Source organism: Desmodus rotundus, chromosome 5 (assembly GCF_022682495.2).
Source record: "Desmodus rotundus isolate HL8 chromosome 5, HLdesRot8A.1, whole genome shotgun sequence".
Taxonomy (NCBI): Eukaryota; Metazoa; Chordata; class Mammalia; order Chiroptera; family Phyllostomidae; genus Desmodus; species Desmodus rotundus.
The window spans coordinates 2178946-2193038 of record NC_071391.1 but is presented as its reverse complement, the minus strand read 5'-3'; the positions used below and the strand labels follow the sequence as shown (position 1 = coordinate 2193038).

The following is a 14093-nucleotide window of genomic DNA, read 5'->3' as shown; positions in this document are numbered from 1 at the left end:
ACAGCCGTGGTGGGTGCCCCAGGAACGGCCCACTCAGTCCATGCCTCGCTGGGACTTCCATCTGGGCAAGTCCTCTCCCAGGGCCCCTGGACTTGGCCATGTTAGGGGGCCTTGAATAAAACAGCCAGAACACGGGAGCTTGCTCTCTCTCGTTGTTCCTGGGAACCCTGCGACCCCAAGGGACAGGGCTGGGCTGGCCTGTCAGGCGATGAGACACAGATGGCACAGGCCCCCCCGCCACTACCCCAGACACCTGCGTGAGACCTGCCTCAAAGCTGACCACAGGTGAGCTCAGCAGCCTGCAAGAACAGTCAAACGGTCAAGGCTGGCAAGTTGTTATCCACAGGCCAAATCCGGCCCACAGCTTGTTCTTGTCAATAAAGTTTTATTGGAACCTGGCTGCCTTTGCAATGCCGAGGCCAATGTGAAGACGGACTGAATGGCATGCAGGCACAAACATTCCCCGTCCGGCCCTGAAACCAGCCCTGTGTTGGGGTGGTTTGCCACACAGAACAGGTGCGGTGACCCACCTGAGTTAATAGGTCCTTAGGTGGTGGGGGTCATTATCTCTACTCCCCAGTTCCAGACACTGGGGGTCAGAGCAGGGAAGGATGCAGCCACCCCCGAGGGCGTGCAGGTGGCATGCACAGGTTTTACCCGGGAGCATCCCGCACCAGAGGCCCCACCCGGCTGCAGCCCGGGCTTTCTAGAAAGGGCCCCTGGCTGGATTACTAACGAATATTCCACCTCCCCTTCTCCCTCTTCAATAAAAGATGGCAGGATAAACTTTCAAATGAACAAAAGCACATCCACGTCAGAGAACCCATCCGAGGGCCAAGAAGGCCCTACAGAGGCACACGCTCCGCTGCCCCCGGCGGCCACCTGGAGCCCAGGGATGGGGGGCAGTCCGCCCGCTGGAGCCCCGCCACGGGACACGCCCGGTGACACGCAGTCTGGCACCTCCATCCCCACGGCCAGTGCTCACGGGGTGACAAAGGAGCCCCCATGGCTGCCAACGTCCCCACCTGGGGGGCCGCCAGGTACCCCCCACTCTGAGCCCCGACGTGAACTCGGCCTGTTCCCACAGCCCAAGCCAGAGGCTCTGCGGAGAACAGGCGAGGGCAGGAAGTCACACGAGGCCCGTGTCTGACCCCGAGGTCCCGCAGGACAGAGGAGGGGAGGCGACAAACTCAAACGCCTACACGAGGAGTCTCCGAACATACAGCCAACACGCGGCGACAAAGCAGAGCACGGTGCACGGACACCCATGAGTCTCGACTCGGAGTCCCCTGTCTCGTCTGACGCTCCCAGCCACCGCGGCTGTGTCATTACCGCGTGGTGAGGGTGGGTAGACTAAGGCTCAGAGAGGTGGACTGGCTTGCCTGAGGTCACACAGCAGGTACCGGGCAGGGCTGGCCAAGGGCAGCACGCCCTTGCACCACGAGGCACCACTGACCGAGGGGACATGCAAGTGGGCACCTGGGGGCAGTGCAAACACACACCAAAGCCCCAAAGATTCAGGGGCAACGCAGAGAAGCCAGACACCACCACCCCCGTCCTGGGAGGACCAGCACTGTGGCCTAGCAGATCGGGGCACCGAACCACAGGCTCATCTCTGCCTGGACGGACGGACGAATGGACAGACGCCTTGTTCAGGTTCTGGGCCTAAACCCACCTGCACCCTGCTCCCCTGCCAGATGCCTAGGGGTGGGGGCGATCCAGTCACACACTTGTAGGCAGACTTTGTGAGGTGGGGATGAGCCAACTAGAGGTCACACGTAAGGTCCTCCGGAAAGGACCGGCCGCAGGTGGCCCTCAGAGGCCATGGGCCACGCGCACACGGTGAGGGAAGTGGGCCAGGCGCTCATGGTCCCAGTTCCAGGACCCAGTTAGAACACACGGCGCTCCAGCTGCGCCCTGGGCCTCGGGGGCCCCCTCCCGGGAAGTGGGCGTGAAGGGCTTCCTCCCCTAGTGGGGACGGGGGGCCTGGTGGGGGCGAGCGTGTCCCGGCAAACCAGGAGAGAACACGCAAACAGAAGCAGCAGAGGTAACGAAGCCAGCCAGCTGCAGAGACACAGATAACTTCGTTTTCATGACGGCACCTAACAGAAAACACTTAGCGGGAGTTTATTCATGGTGGCGTCATCAGGTAAGCCTTTCCAAGAAATCATTTCGGCCCCATTATGTGGAGAAGGTGGGGCTGGCCAGAAGGTCTGTCGCCTTGGAGGCATTTCCTGTCTCCAGGGACAGTGGAGACTCCGCCCCAGGCCACTGACCCGCTACCAGCCACGGGTTCCATTTCCCTGGGAGCCCACCAGGTGCAGCCCTAGGACCTGCCTGCTCGCCCAGGGCCTGGGGGGTGCTGGGTGATGGTAACGATACCACCCGGACACTCCCACTGACATGGAGCCCTCCCGAAGGCCAAGCCCAGGAGCCACTGCCCTGGGCTTGTGCGACTGCTGTAACCCACATGGCCCCAGGGGACAGAGAGATGGCCTAGCCCAGGGCAGGGGGGCCCTGGCCAGGGCCTCATGCCTTCCTAAGGCTGCACATCTCTCCAAGGGCTGGACCTGGCCCCCCCAGCACCCACATGAGCCCTGACGTCCCCGCCAGCCTCAGTGTCTCTGCCGTGAGGACTGCGGCGCCCCGACCCCTCCCTCCTGCTCCAGCAATGACAGGTCTTGGAGATAAGTCACAGGGGCCCGTCTGCCCCATTAGGGCAGGTGACATGGGGGTGACAAGGGAGAAGCCTGAGGACTGGGGAGCAAGAAATCGGGAGGCCAAGGCCAGCACCCAGGGGGCCACGCAGCAAATCGGCGCCCTCTGACAGCGGTGGGGTTCCAGCACTGGGGCAATTTTAAATTTCCCAGGAGTCACACTTTTAAAAAGAAAAGAAAAAGAAGCAGTTGAAATGAATACTCATGTTGTATTTAACCCGCCATTTTATACACAAAATGCTACCGTTCCAACATGGGGCGCTTGCCACGTTTCCGGGGCTCAGTAGCCACATGTGGCTGGCGGCCGCCACACTGCCTGGCACAGCTACAGACAGAACCGCTGGGCACTGGCCGGGGGCTACTCGTCAGGGGAAGCAGCTGTCCCAGGCGTTGAGCCTGAGACGCCCCACTCAGCACTGCAGGGTCACGGGGCCTGAGCAGTGAGGTGCCCGTGTCTGAGTCAGATCCCCGGGCTGCCGGGGTGCCTCGGGCACACTGGCCCCTCTGAACTGGTTCCTGTGCTTGACCACAAAGTGAGGTGATTTGCAACGTGGCCGCGTGGGGCCCACCGGAGGTAGCACAGCCAGGATCAAAGCTTGTTTCCGAGGGGTTGCAAACACACAGTGTGGACTTCGCACTGGGGTCAAGAGACAGCCCAGCCGATAACCAACCCCCAGATGAGCCTGGGAACTGGACCCATGACGGGCGGCGAGGGCAGGGTGGTGACAAAAAAACGGGCTTGGGCAGGTCCTTCTGTGCGGAAAGAGACAGTGAGACCCCTACCTCACACTAGACCTGGAGTTTAAAAAAAAACTAATGAAAAAACATTAAACTCTAGAAGAGGCTGGAGGAATGTTCCGTGACAACAGGGGCACTCCGGAAAGCAAACATTGTTCGGGGGAAAGAACAATGGACTTGACCACATTCGAACAGAAAACTTCTCGACGACGGACAGCTAGTCCTGTCGGAGAGGTGAGAAGACCCAGCAAACCAGGTCGAAGTCGGCTCCGGAAAACACCGAGCACCTACAAATCAGCGAGGAGTGGGCCCATCGTGAAGAAAACGGAGACCAGAAAGTTCGGAAACGGGAAGCCGGTGGCCGGTGCACTGGAGGGTGGTCTGGGATCAGAGGAGAAACTGCGGCTCCGAGGAGAGACCCCGCCCGCCAGGCTGGAATGAACCCCACGCACTAGGACGGCGGAGCGGGAGCTCTGCGCCAGGCTGGGGGATCGAAGCATGGCGCCACCCACTGGGGGACTATCTATCGGGGAAACTCGTGGAAGTCAGACCTCTGCCCCCCAAATGGCAGGCGCAGAGGTGTCTACGGACGCTCCCGGGAAGGGCTGCCCCACACAAGGACGGTCCCCACAGCACAGGCTGAAAGAGACACACATGTGCGGCCCAGAAGGCCGAGGAGGAGGACAGAAGCCCGTTCCGTGAAACACTACCAGGCAGCACCAAGGCACGGGCCACAGAGATGTGAATAAAACCGATTTCTTAAGTAGTTCTTCCTCAGGGTGCCCCCAAGGCAACGCTTTCAGGAAGCAGGGGGTGTCCTGACCCTTCTCCCGACACCCTACACGGGCCCCAGGGCCCCAGTGGGCCAGCACGTCGCACAGCCAGCCCACATTTAAGGCCGCGAGGCAATCAGAAAGCCCAAGTGCTTCATGGGCTACGTTTCACAAGAGACACTCCTTCCCCTGCTTGTCTCTCCCGCCCAGTGCCTGCCTCGGTCCTGCCCCAGCCCCGGCTAAGCCCACAGGCACAGAACACCCCTGGGGACCCCAGGAAGGAGCGCATGTCCTCCTTGGGGGCGGGGTGGGAACTCTGGACATGGGGAGGGTCCTACTCCACAGGTTCCCAACAAACGAGGGTCACCCTGCTCTGTCCCAAGATCCAAGAAGCAGGTGGGCCTCTCTCCGTGGGAAAGCAGCATGGGGTCGGTGAGCAAGGACGGGAGTCTCTGCTGCGGAACCCCAAGGTCAGGTGGGCAGCTCACTGCTTCCAACGTCCTTCCAGGGAGCAGGGGCTGAGAGACATATGTGCACCTACATGGGCCGGCGGGAGTCCTACTCACCGCAGCCCAACGGCGGGGTGGGGGGCAGTGTGCACAGATGGGGGATGGCTACACAGACCGTGGTGCCTCCCCAGGAGGCAGCGTCACTCGGCCTTAAGAAGGGGGGATGTTCTGACACCTGCCGAAGTGTGGCTGGATGTTGAGGACACTGTGAAAAGTGAAAGGCACCACTCACAAAAAGACCCTAGATCCAGTGAGTCGCCAAATTCATGGAGACAGGAAGCAGAGGGGTGGGTGCCCGGCAGGGGCGGGGGGCAGCGAGGGGCTGTGGGGGTGTCCAGCGGTGGTCCCCCCACGGGAGGGCCCTGCACACATGTGTTACTCACGCAGCGCCAATGCCCCAGGTGACTAATAATCAACCTGAGGGACAGTTTCCACTGGGTGCCCCTCCCCCAGCCTGCACGGCCTGGGCGGGGGAGGGCAAGAGAAACCCCCACAGGGCCCAGGCAGTAGAATCGGGCTCAGCCCCTCCCTGAACATCCAAGACGTCCCCCGACCCGTCCCACGCTCCACTGGAACGGCCTCCCATCATCTAGCGGCGAGATGAGACATTACTGAAGTTTGGGGAGCCGCGACAGGGCCCCCGGAACCCTGGCTTGGCCCAGGGCTGCTCCATAACTAAGGGTCTAACCCAGAACAAGCCAAAATCCCAAACAGAAGTCGAACCACACTTAACCCCAACACGCAAATCACCACAGAGCCGCTGCGCTCTGCCTCCTGGGACACGGACACGTGTCAGGGTCCCAGTGGGACACTCAGACATCCGGGCCCTGCCCCTCCCACTGCAGGGACAACACGAGGGGCTTGGGGACACGGACTGGCCTGGGGTTTTCTGGGCATCAAGCCCTTTCCCCACAGCTCTCTCCTCCAGGTCCCGGAAACAATCCCCCCCAAACAACAGTCAGGGCCAGCACGCCGACCCAGCAGAGCATCCAGCAGACTGAAATCCAAGCCAGCAGGCTGGGGTGGCCAATGGCTAAATGACTGGCGGGGCTGGAGGCCACCCATCTGTCATCGGCCCCTCTTCCCACCCACAGCCCTGTCTCTGCAAGGACACCCATGCCATCGCTGTGTTGGGGGCCTCGGAGGGTTCTGTCTTACCTGATGCGGCTGTGCCTCCTCCTCGGAGGCTGAGTCCCACCTGTGGACACCCCCAGCCCCCGGCATCTGGAATAGCCTTCTTGCCTTTCCAATGCCACAAAGGAACCTCCCGTTTCCCAACTGTCATCGCTGCAGAGATGCGCTTTCGATGACATCAGACACACAAGCTGCACCTTCAGCGGGGAAGCACCCCAGCTCCGTTAAACCCCAGCCGTGCGTCCAGCCAGCTGCCGGCCGCCCAAGACCACGCCCCACCGCCCTAGACTCTGCCACCAGCGGGCCGGCCCCTCTGTCCTGCAGAGCAGGGACCACCCAATGGCCCTCTGCAACCCCCAACTAAACTCCCAGAGGATGCATCCTCAGGGACAAGACAAGGGACAGGAGTTGTTGGAAACAGTCACCCGGCTGCAGGGCAAAGAGACAGGACAGAGTCGGGGAGGGGGCGGGGAGGACATCGCTCAAGTCCACAAAGGCACCACAGTCCCCGGGGCCTGAGTCCCTCACCTGGCTGGGGACGCCCCCGGCAGGGAGCCCAAAGAGTCAGAACACGTGAAAACCAGGTGGCCACGGACGGACAGGTCTTTCGACCCCTTCAGCCAGCGATCTTCCACGTGAGACGTGTGAAACTCAGGACACCCGACCACTTAGCCGGGGCACTGACCTCTCTCCCTGAGGCTGTCAGATAAAAAAAATGACGACAGCCAACACAACAGCCGTGCAGTGGGAGTAAATCTAAATCATACCTATTTTTTTGTCAGGACGGCAAAAAATACCTATTTTTGGTGGGCCGCAGACTTCAGTGTCCGGGCCACATGATGACAAAGGCTGCCAATCGCCGCCTTTGGCCAATGGCCGGCGGTGTCTCCTAACTGCACGGACTTGGGGCCGCAGCTACCCTAGGGCGGCAGATTGGAAACTGAGAACGTGGCCTCCCTGTCGGGGTACCAGAAACATCTGTGCGCCCCATGTTCAGGTAACAGGGACCTCCGCCCACACTGTGCAGGGTCACGTTGGGGACCTCCGGAACCGTCCTCAGGAATTCCAGCCCCAGCTCCACCTGGAGTCCACCGCGTCCGCAGGAAAGTCGCCACCTACCCACGGCTGCTGGTTTTCCCAGCCCGTCCCCAGGTGCGCAGCTTCGGTAAACGTCCCCAGTGCATGCAGGCTTGGCAGGAGGAAGTTCCCGTGCCACCGGAGTCCTGTGACGTGCAGCTGCCAGGCCCTCCGAGGGAGGCTGAGAACCAGCAGGCCGGTGGCCCGACTGGTTCTGTGACCTCCCGGGGCGCTGAGTGCACACAGGAGGGAGTTACGGGCAGAGGCTGGCACCTTCTGCGACTGCCCCAGGGGTGCCCTCCGGCCAAATGCTGTGCTCCACAAACATCCCCCTGCCCGACTGGGCGCCGGGCGCTCCTCAGGACCCCGAGATAGGGAGAGAGCAGGACCCACTCTTTCCTGGGGAACCCGCCTGCTGCCAAAGGGATGAGTCACGCTGGGCCGGCGGACAGCAGGGCCACGCCGCTGTGGGCCAGGTCGGCCAGACCCTGGCACAGGATGATGGGAACACTGAACAGTTCGTGGAAATCAGGAAGATGGTTTGTGTGGGGGTGGGGGGGAGAGGGACAGGGGAAGCCCCAGACAGGAGTGGTTGTGCCCTGTGACACCAGAGGGGGCCCCCCCACCCCACACCAATTCCTTCTCCCCAGGGAAGGGGTCCCAAGCTGAATTTTCAAGAAGGTTCCAAGACTCACACCCCACTCTCAGGCCAGCCTTCAGCTCCGCTCAGGAGGTGTGACCCTCTCCCTGGACCCCAGGTCTCCGCAGCCCCCACTGCCCCATTCTGCCCTCAGACAGACGGACTACAGGGCCGTCAGAGCCCCCGGAAGGCATGGGGCCAGCCCCAGTGTCCTGGCTGCCGGCCACTCCCCACCCCGCCCAGGCATCCACCTGGCTCCCATTTGTCCTGCGAAGCATGGGGAGGAAGCAGAGACTCACGGGCCAGAACTGAGCGAGGACAGCTGGAGTAGGACTCCCGGAGTAGGACACCCCGCCTCCAGGGCTGCAAACCTCGCGGGAACCTCAGGGTGCAGCAGAGTCCCACCCGTTTCTCTCTTCTGCCCCCCGGGCACCGCACTCGCACTCGGGGCCTGACCCCTTGCTCAGTTAGAAAGGCCCCGCGTGTCCCTTTCCCAGCAGCCCCCACCGCGCTTCACACACCAAAGACCTTCCGGGAAACTTGGGGGACAGGGGTGTGCCCCAGGGACAGGCTCCCTGATTTTACCAAACAGAGGGGGCTAAGTCACCTCCCGTGTAATGAAAACACCCAGCAGCACCTCCTTTTTCCGTTTCTGGAACTCCCTAATTCCTCTCCAGGGCTCGAGCGCTCCGCCCCCTGGAAGTGCGGCACAGCCGGGAAACGCCGAGCGACCGGAGGGCACAGGAAATGTTTATAGACGTTGGCACAGGTGTCTTCCTTGCAGAAAAGTGTGAGGCCGATTAATAAAAGCAGATTAATACCAGAGTATGAACGTGAAGGTCTACCTATGAATTCGAGGGAGGAAGGAGCAGTGAGCAGCCCTTCCGGTCCCTTGGTGCCTTTCAGGGACAGGTGGGTGGCAGGTCCCACCCAGGCTGCAGGGCAACGGATACATTAAAGGGAGGCAACAGTTACGTTATTTTGTAATAGTGTATTTTCTATTGTATTTTTTCCATTACCGTTTAGCCCCCGTGCGCCCCCCTCACCCCGCCAGTCACCACACTGGTGTGGGTGTTCACGAGGCCTTTCTCTTTTTTAGGCAACGGTTACTTTGAATGTCAATATTAACCTCGCAAACGGGGCTCGGCATCCTGTGCAAATATTTAAACCGATGAAGAACAACTTTAGCCGTTGGCCTGAAACTGCACGAGAGCCCTAGTAAAACAGTGAGTCAGAATGGGGCTGGGTATTGGGTTTTTCATACAAAATGGCACAAGAAACCTCCAAGAGGACACAGGATTTTTGAAAAACCACCCTTGTAGGGAGACGAGGGACCGAAAGAAACTTTGGTAAAAGCTGCCCCAGCCAGGCACAGCCCCGGCAGGCGTGCACGGGTTACGCACCTACTGGGTGCCTCCGGTGGGTCTCCCAGGACGCGGGCCAGCCGTCCTTCCCCCTGGAACCCCGAGCATGTCTCGAAGGGCGCCCCTAGACCTCTGGGAGACAGGTCCTTCTGGGAGGCCCCAATCTAGCCTCAGCCAGAACTTGGGGGGACGGTGGCCAGGAGCCCCTCACCGGAGGCCCAGAGGTTGAAATTTGCAGCTTTGACTTTAGGAGTTCACGGGCTCACTCAACGAGCCACCTCTGAGACCCTTGAGAAACCCCCCAGGACAACTTTCCTGTCTGTCAAGGGCACTGGTCCCGCCCCTCCCTAAGCAGCCAATCCCAGGGAGCCTGCTGTCACCTTAGCTTCCCACACCCCACTTCCCCCAAAGCCCAGGGCTTCAGAGGGCCTTGCTCTCCTGGGAGGGGACTCGGGCCTCAGCTGGCCAGGCCTGGGCAGGCTCGGCTTTGCCGGGACTGGAAGCCTCTGGAGTGGCGGGAGGATCACACCACCTGCACCTCTGTCCCAAAGACGGACCTCAACACCCCTGCAGCCCGGGGCGTCATTAGCGGCCCCGAAACGCGTCTCAAATTTGCTTTCGAAGAAAAGAAACGGGAGTTCCCCGTCACAGAGGCAGGTCAGAAGCTGGTTTTCGGCCCCGACTGCAGGCAGCTCGTTCTCGTGCCACGGACACGGACGAGCACTTCCTAACCGATGAGTCTCGGCGCCCATGGAGAGGGGCGGGGGCCTGGGGGTGGCTGCGGTCACTCGTGACTGCGACGGCCAGCCTTGGGAGAGGAAGCAGACCGTTCACAGCAGTCCACTCAGACAGCCCAGCGTCTCCCGGGGTTTTACGTCCCCTCACGCCCTCCTCCCCAGACTGGGCTGGGGACCCTCTCTGTGCCCTACAGCACCCAGTGGTCACCTCTGTCACAGCCCCGGCCCACTGCAAGCTGATTGGCCAATCCTATTTCCCCTCCCCACTGGCCTGGAAGTTCCAGGGCACCTGCGGCCACCCCTGGCCTCCCACCAGGCCCTCCTGCTGAGATCATTTTTTTCAAGGTACAGGAAAACCCCATATTCCCTGGATGACCTCTGCCCTCTGACTGGCAGGGAAGGACAGGCCCCTCATTTGGGACGGTGGGTCCGGTGCATGGTCACGAGGGAGCCCCAGTTTGTGGGCTCCAGGCTCTGAGCCTTCACCCACTCGCTCCATGGTCTCTCAGCAGGTGCCCAGGTGAGGGGCTGGGCTCGGAAGATGAAAACAGCCAGCCTTTGTTGGGGGTGCTTTCCTCCCCGCCCCCTGCCAACTCCCCTCCGTCAAAGAAGGGGATCTAGTAGATTAACCCAAGGTCACTTGTCTCCTCCCTGGGGCTTTGGACAAGGCACAGGCAGATTTCGGCAGGTTTTTCTGGCTGGGGGCTGCCGGGCTCCAGACCCACAGCCTCAGGGGACGCTGGGCTTTCAGGTGACCAGGTGGGTGACCAGGCAGGAGGCTGGGGTTCAGCGGGGTGGGGAAGAGAGTTCAGGGCTCAGAGCCAGGGACCCACACAGGAGCCTTCCCTAGGGTCCTCCGCAGCAGGAGGCCCCCTCAGCAGCTCCCGCACTGAACCCCACTTTGGAAAAGTTCCCATTGCTCACCTGTAGGAAAAGGACCTCCCGGGACTGTGTCATTTAGGTTACATATTTGGAAATAAAGCAAGTAAGATAAAGAAAGACTTCTCTATAAAATCAGAGTTTGCTAGTGTTTTCCTGGGTATTGGTCAGCAGCTCCTGGCCTCTTTCTCTTAGTTTCCAGCTTTACTTCCACATTTTCCCATCACTGACGAAACATAAAATGCAAGGCTGACTCCGAGCCCCTTTATCTTCCTCGTGGTGGTATTCCTCACACCTGACCCCTGGCCTCTGGGGCCCAGCTCCTCTGAGGCAGGGAGGGTCCCCACCAGGCCGGGACCAAGTCACCTTCACAGGGTGACCCCTAGACCCCAGTGGGGGGCCCTTGAGCACAGCCCAAGCACCCGCCAAACGTATGAAAGAGCACCTCTTGGAAACTCCCTGGAACCTGAACTGGGCTCTCTGAAGCAAACTGTGCTTGGAGCCGGAAACACAAAGACGCCCCACCCTGCTCCCACCCTGCCCCACCCAAATGGGGCCTACTGTTCAAAGTGGCCCGGTGCCCCCTGGGACCCGCCTTTTGGAGCCTTTCCGTGGTTGAGGAGTTACAGCCGCCTTCCAAGGGGCCCTAAAAAGCCACCTTCCCACCCAACTCTTCCTTCTAGGAAAACCAGGAAAACCGCAACACAATAATGGGGTCAGGGGCCTTAAGAACGCTGGTCCCCAGGCGGTCCCCACCTGGCCACCAGGGAGACACCTACTATATGAAGACAGGGTCCCCCACAGGCCCCCTGAAGGATGCTGACTTTCGGGCTCCACCAGTGACCTGTCCTACAGTGGCCACATCAGCTACCCCCTCCTGAATCACGGCAGCACCCTCATGGGCTCGAGGCTCCAGGCAGACAAGGTCCGACCCTCTTACCGAAGGCAGCCAGGCTGTCACTGACAGAGGAGTGGAAACGTGGGTCCCAAAGGACAGCTGCCCCCAGGGTCTGTTCCCACTTCCCCTGGCAGGAAGTGCACAGGCTGATGGGGGCAGGTCTCCCTCATTACTACTTAATGGGGACTCAGGAGCCCACCCTGGGGGTCAGCCAAGTCGTCCCAGGCAGAGCCCCCGCCCCCCAATGGAGGACTTCCAAAATTACCTCTCTGCTTCTTGGCGCTTACTTTAATTAGCAATTGACCTCATTAATTCCAACTTGAGTTTCCAACAAAAAGAGGTCAGGGAACTATTCAATTTACTACCTCCAATTTCCAGGGGGCCCACAGCAGAGGCCTCAAGGCCCCCAAGTCCTGGGGCCTGAACTCCCCACTGAGGGCCCAGCCGCTATTCCCAGATCCCGCTGCCCAGGGTGGCTTTCAGAGCTCAGCTGCGAGAGCCCACGGTCACGAGCACTGGCCTCACCCCTAAGCCCGCTTTGGATGCCCCTAGCCCCACGGAAATACAAACCTAGCGCCCCCCGCCTGCCCTCCCATCCCACGCAGACACGGCCGGCGCGCAGACCTATCCGGTGGGCAGCTCCGCACCCTCCGAACCGGGCGGCGAGGCCCTCCGCTGGGTCGCACCTGCTCGCGCGATCCAGCGGCGCCCAGTTCGGGTGCACGTGAGTGGTGGGTGTCTCCGGGAGTGCGCCCCGCGCCCCCGGCCGCCCTGCGGAAGCGCCTGGGCCGCGGGCTGCGCGGGCGGAGCTGCCCGGCTGCGGGGAGAAGGGATGCCCGGGCGAAAGTTGCCAAGGGAAACTTGAGCAACTCCAGCGCGCCAGTGCCAGCCTCCTGCATAATTCACGGGCGGCGGCGGGACGCGGGGGCCGCTCCCCTGCACCGGCCCGGACTCTCACCCCGGAGGGGCGCGTGGTGGGCAAAGCCGAGCACTTGGCAGGGACTCTGTGTGACCCCGGGGACCGGGGTGCCCAACCTGTGACCCCAGGGCCTGCACCAGGTACGTAGACCCTGGCCTTCCAGGATCCGTTGCACCAGTCGCGCGAACCTGGATAGTGGCTCTGGGCGCTAGTATGGGGCGAGATGACCGTAGCAGGGTCTCAAGGGACTTCGCGACCGCAGCGCGAGTCCCCGCCCCCCGCGCGCCCCCTGGCGGCCCCGCGCCGGTCCTCGGCCCGGCACGCTGGCCCAGGTTACCCCGTAGGCGAGCGGCGACCTACAGCAAAGAGACCCCCGCGTGGGGGAGGGGGGGAGGGTAGATCCACCTGCGTTGCCCCAGAGGGAGACGCAGGGCGTACTAGGAGTGAGGGTGTCCACGCGCGAGGAGGACAAAGGGGGTGGTCCGAGCTCTGAGCCCAAGCCACTTCCAAATCATTTTAAACCAACCCTAAACCAGAAGAAAGCGGGGGAGGGGGGCGGTTGTAGGGGGAGGATTCTCCACAGAGAAGCGACCTCCACCCGACGCACAAAACCCTCTCTCCAACCGCCCATCCCCAGACTCCACGAGTCCAGGACTGCGCTTACCCGGTAGTTGGTGCTCCCGGAGTCCAAACGCACCCAAAATGCAGCCGGCGTACCGGGTCCGGCGCCTGGGGGCCACCTACCAGTCATTCCCAGCCCGCGCTGGCTGCCCCAACCACCCCCGCCCCGCGTCCCCGGCCACCGCCTTACCTGGTGCCGGGCCTCTGCCAGATCTCAGGGAGTCGGGGCAGGTCGGGGCCCCCTGGGGAGGGCCGGCGTCCGCTCGCACCTGGCTCGGCCGCAGGGACCCGAGCAGCGCCGCGCCCAGCCGGGCTGTAGCGCGGGAGCCCCAGCCGCTCCGCCGCTCAGGTGTCCGGGGTGGGGGAGGGGACGCTGCGGCCCCGCCCCGCGCTGCTGCGGGAGGCCTGGAGCTCCTCTCCGGGGCGACTCGGCGGTCCCTCCCCTCAGCCCTGCGCAGGCGGTGGTGACTGGGGAGGGTGGGGGAGGGGTCCTATCGCCAACAAGGGCGCGCGCGGCCCGGACCCGCGCGGGCGACCTGCGCGGGTGTCTGCCCCAGCGAGATCGTGGGCCCGCCCCACCTGCCCCACCTGCTCTGGCCGTTGTCGCCGGCTCTGGGGCTGCGCGCGGGTCTGTTGTAGCAACGCCGGCGGGGCAGGCGCCCAGGGCTGCCCCGCCCCGCCCCGCCCCGCCCCCGCTGCGCTCGGCTGCCCCGCTACCCGGAGAAACCCAGCGGACCAGAAAGTCCCCTATTTTGTAAAGCCTGCCTCGTCTGTGCGGGTAGAGAAGGCGGCCGGCGCCGGCCCTAGGGAATTTTACGTTCATAGGATTCGTACTGAGGCCACTGCACCTCGCGAGGCGCGCAGAGCACAGAAAACTTTGTGCCTGGGCCCTGCGCCGCCAGCGGCTCCCAGGCCACCTTCCGCCCGGGCTCCTCCATCCTAGAAAGATGGGGGATGGGGCCCGGGGAATAAAGGCCAACCACTCAGGTGCACCCAAGAGGCCAAAAGCACCCTACACAGACGCCCGGAACCCGACCACATCCAGGACTTGGGGATCTCTAAGTTTGCCGGAACCGAAACGGGCATG

At 62.3% G+C, this 14093-nt stretch overlaps 1 protein-coding gene across 6 annotated transcripts in view; it reads right to left on the bottom strand.

Annotated features, from left to right (window-relative positions):
* The window catches only part of SHANK2 (SH3 and multiple ankyrin repeat domains 2), a 314515-nt gene extending 300898 nt beyond the window's left edge, over window positions 1-13617 (bottom strand). For 2 of the 6 annotated variants that reach the window (XM_053923683.2, XM_053923685.2), the window contains exon 1: window positions 6991-7317. In XM_053923683.2, coding sequence (XP_053779658.1) covers window positions 6991-7055 — 65 coding nt within the window. In that variant the 5' untranslated portion in view covers window positions 7056-7317. Of the gene's footprint in view, window positions 1-6990; window positions 7318-13196 lie in introns of those variants that run through there. The other 4 variants (XM_053923684.2, XM_053923686.2, XM_053923687.2 and 1 more) reach the window with 3 other exon arrangements.
* Between the last annotated feature and the right edge of the window lie 476 nt (window positions 13618-14093).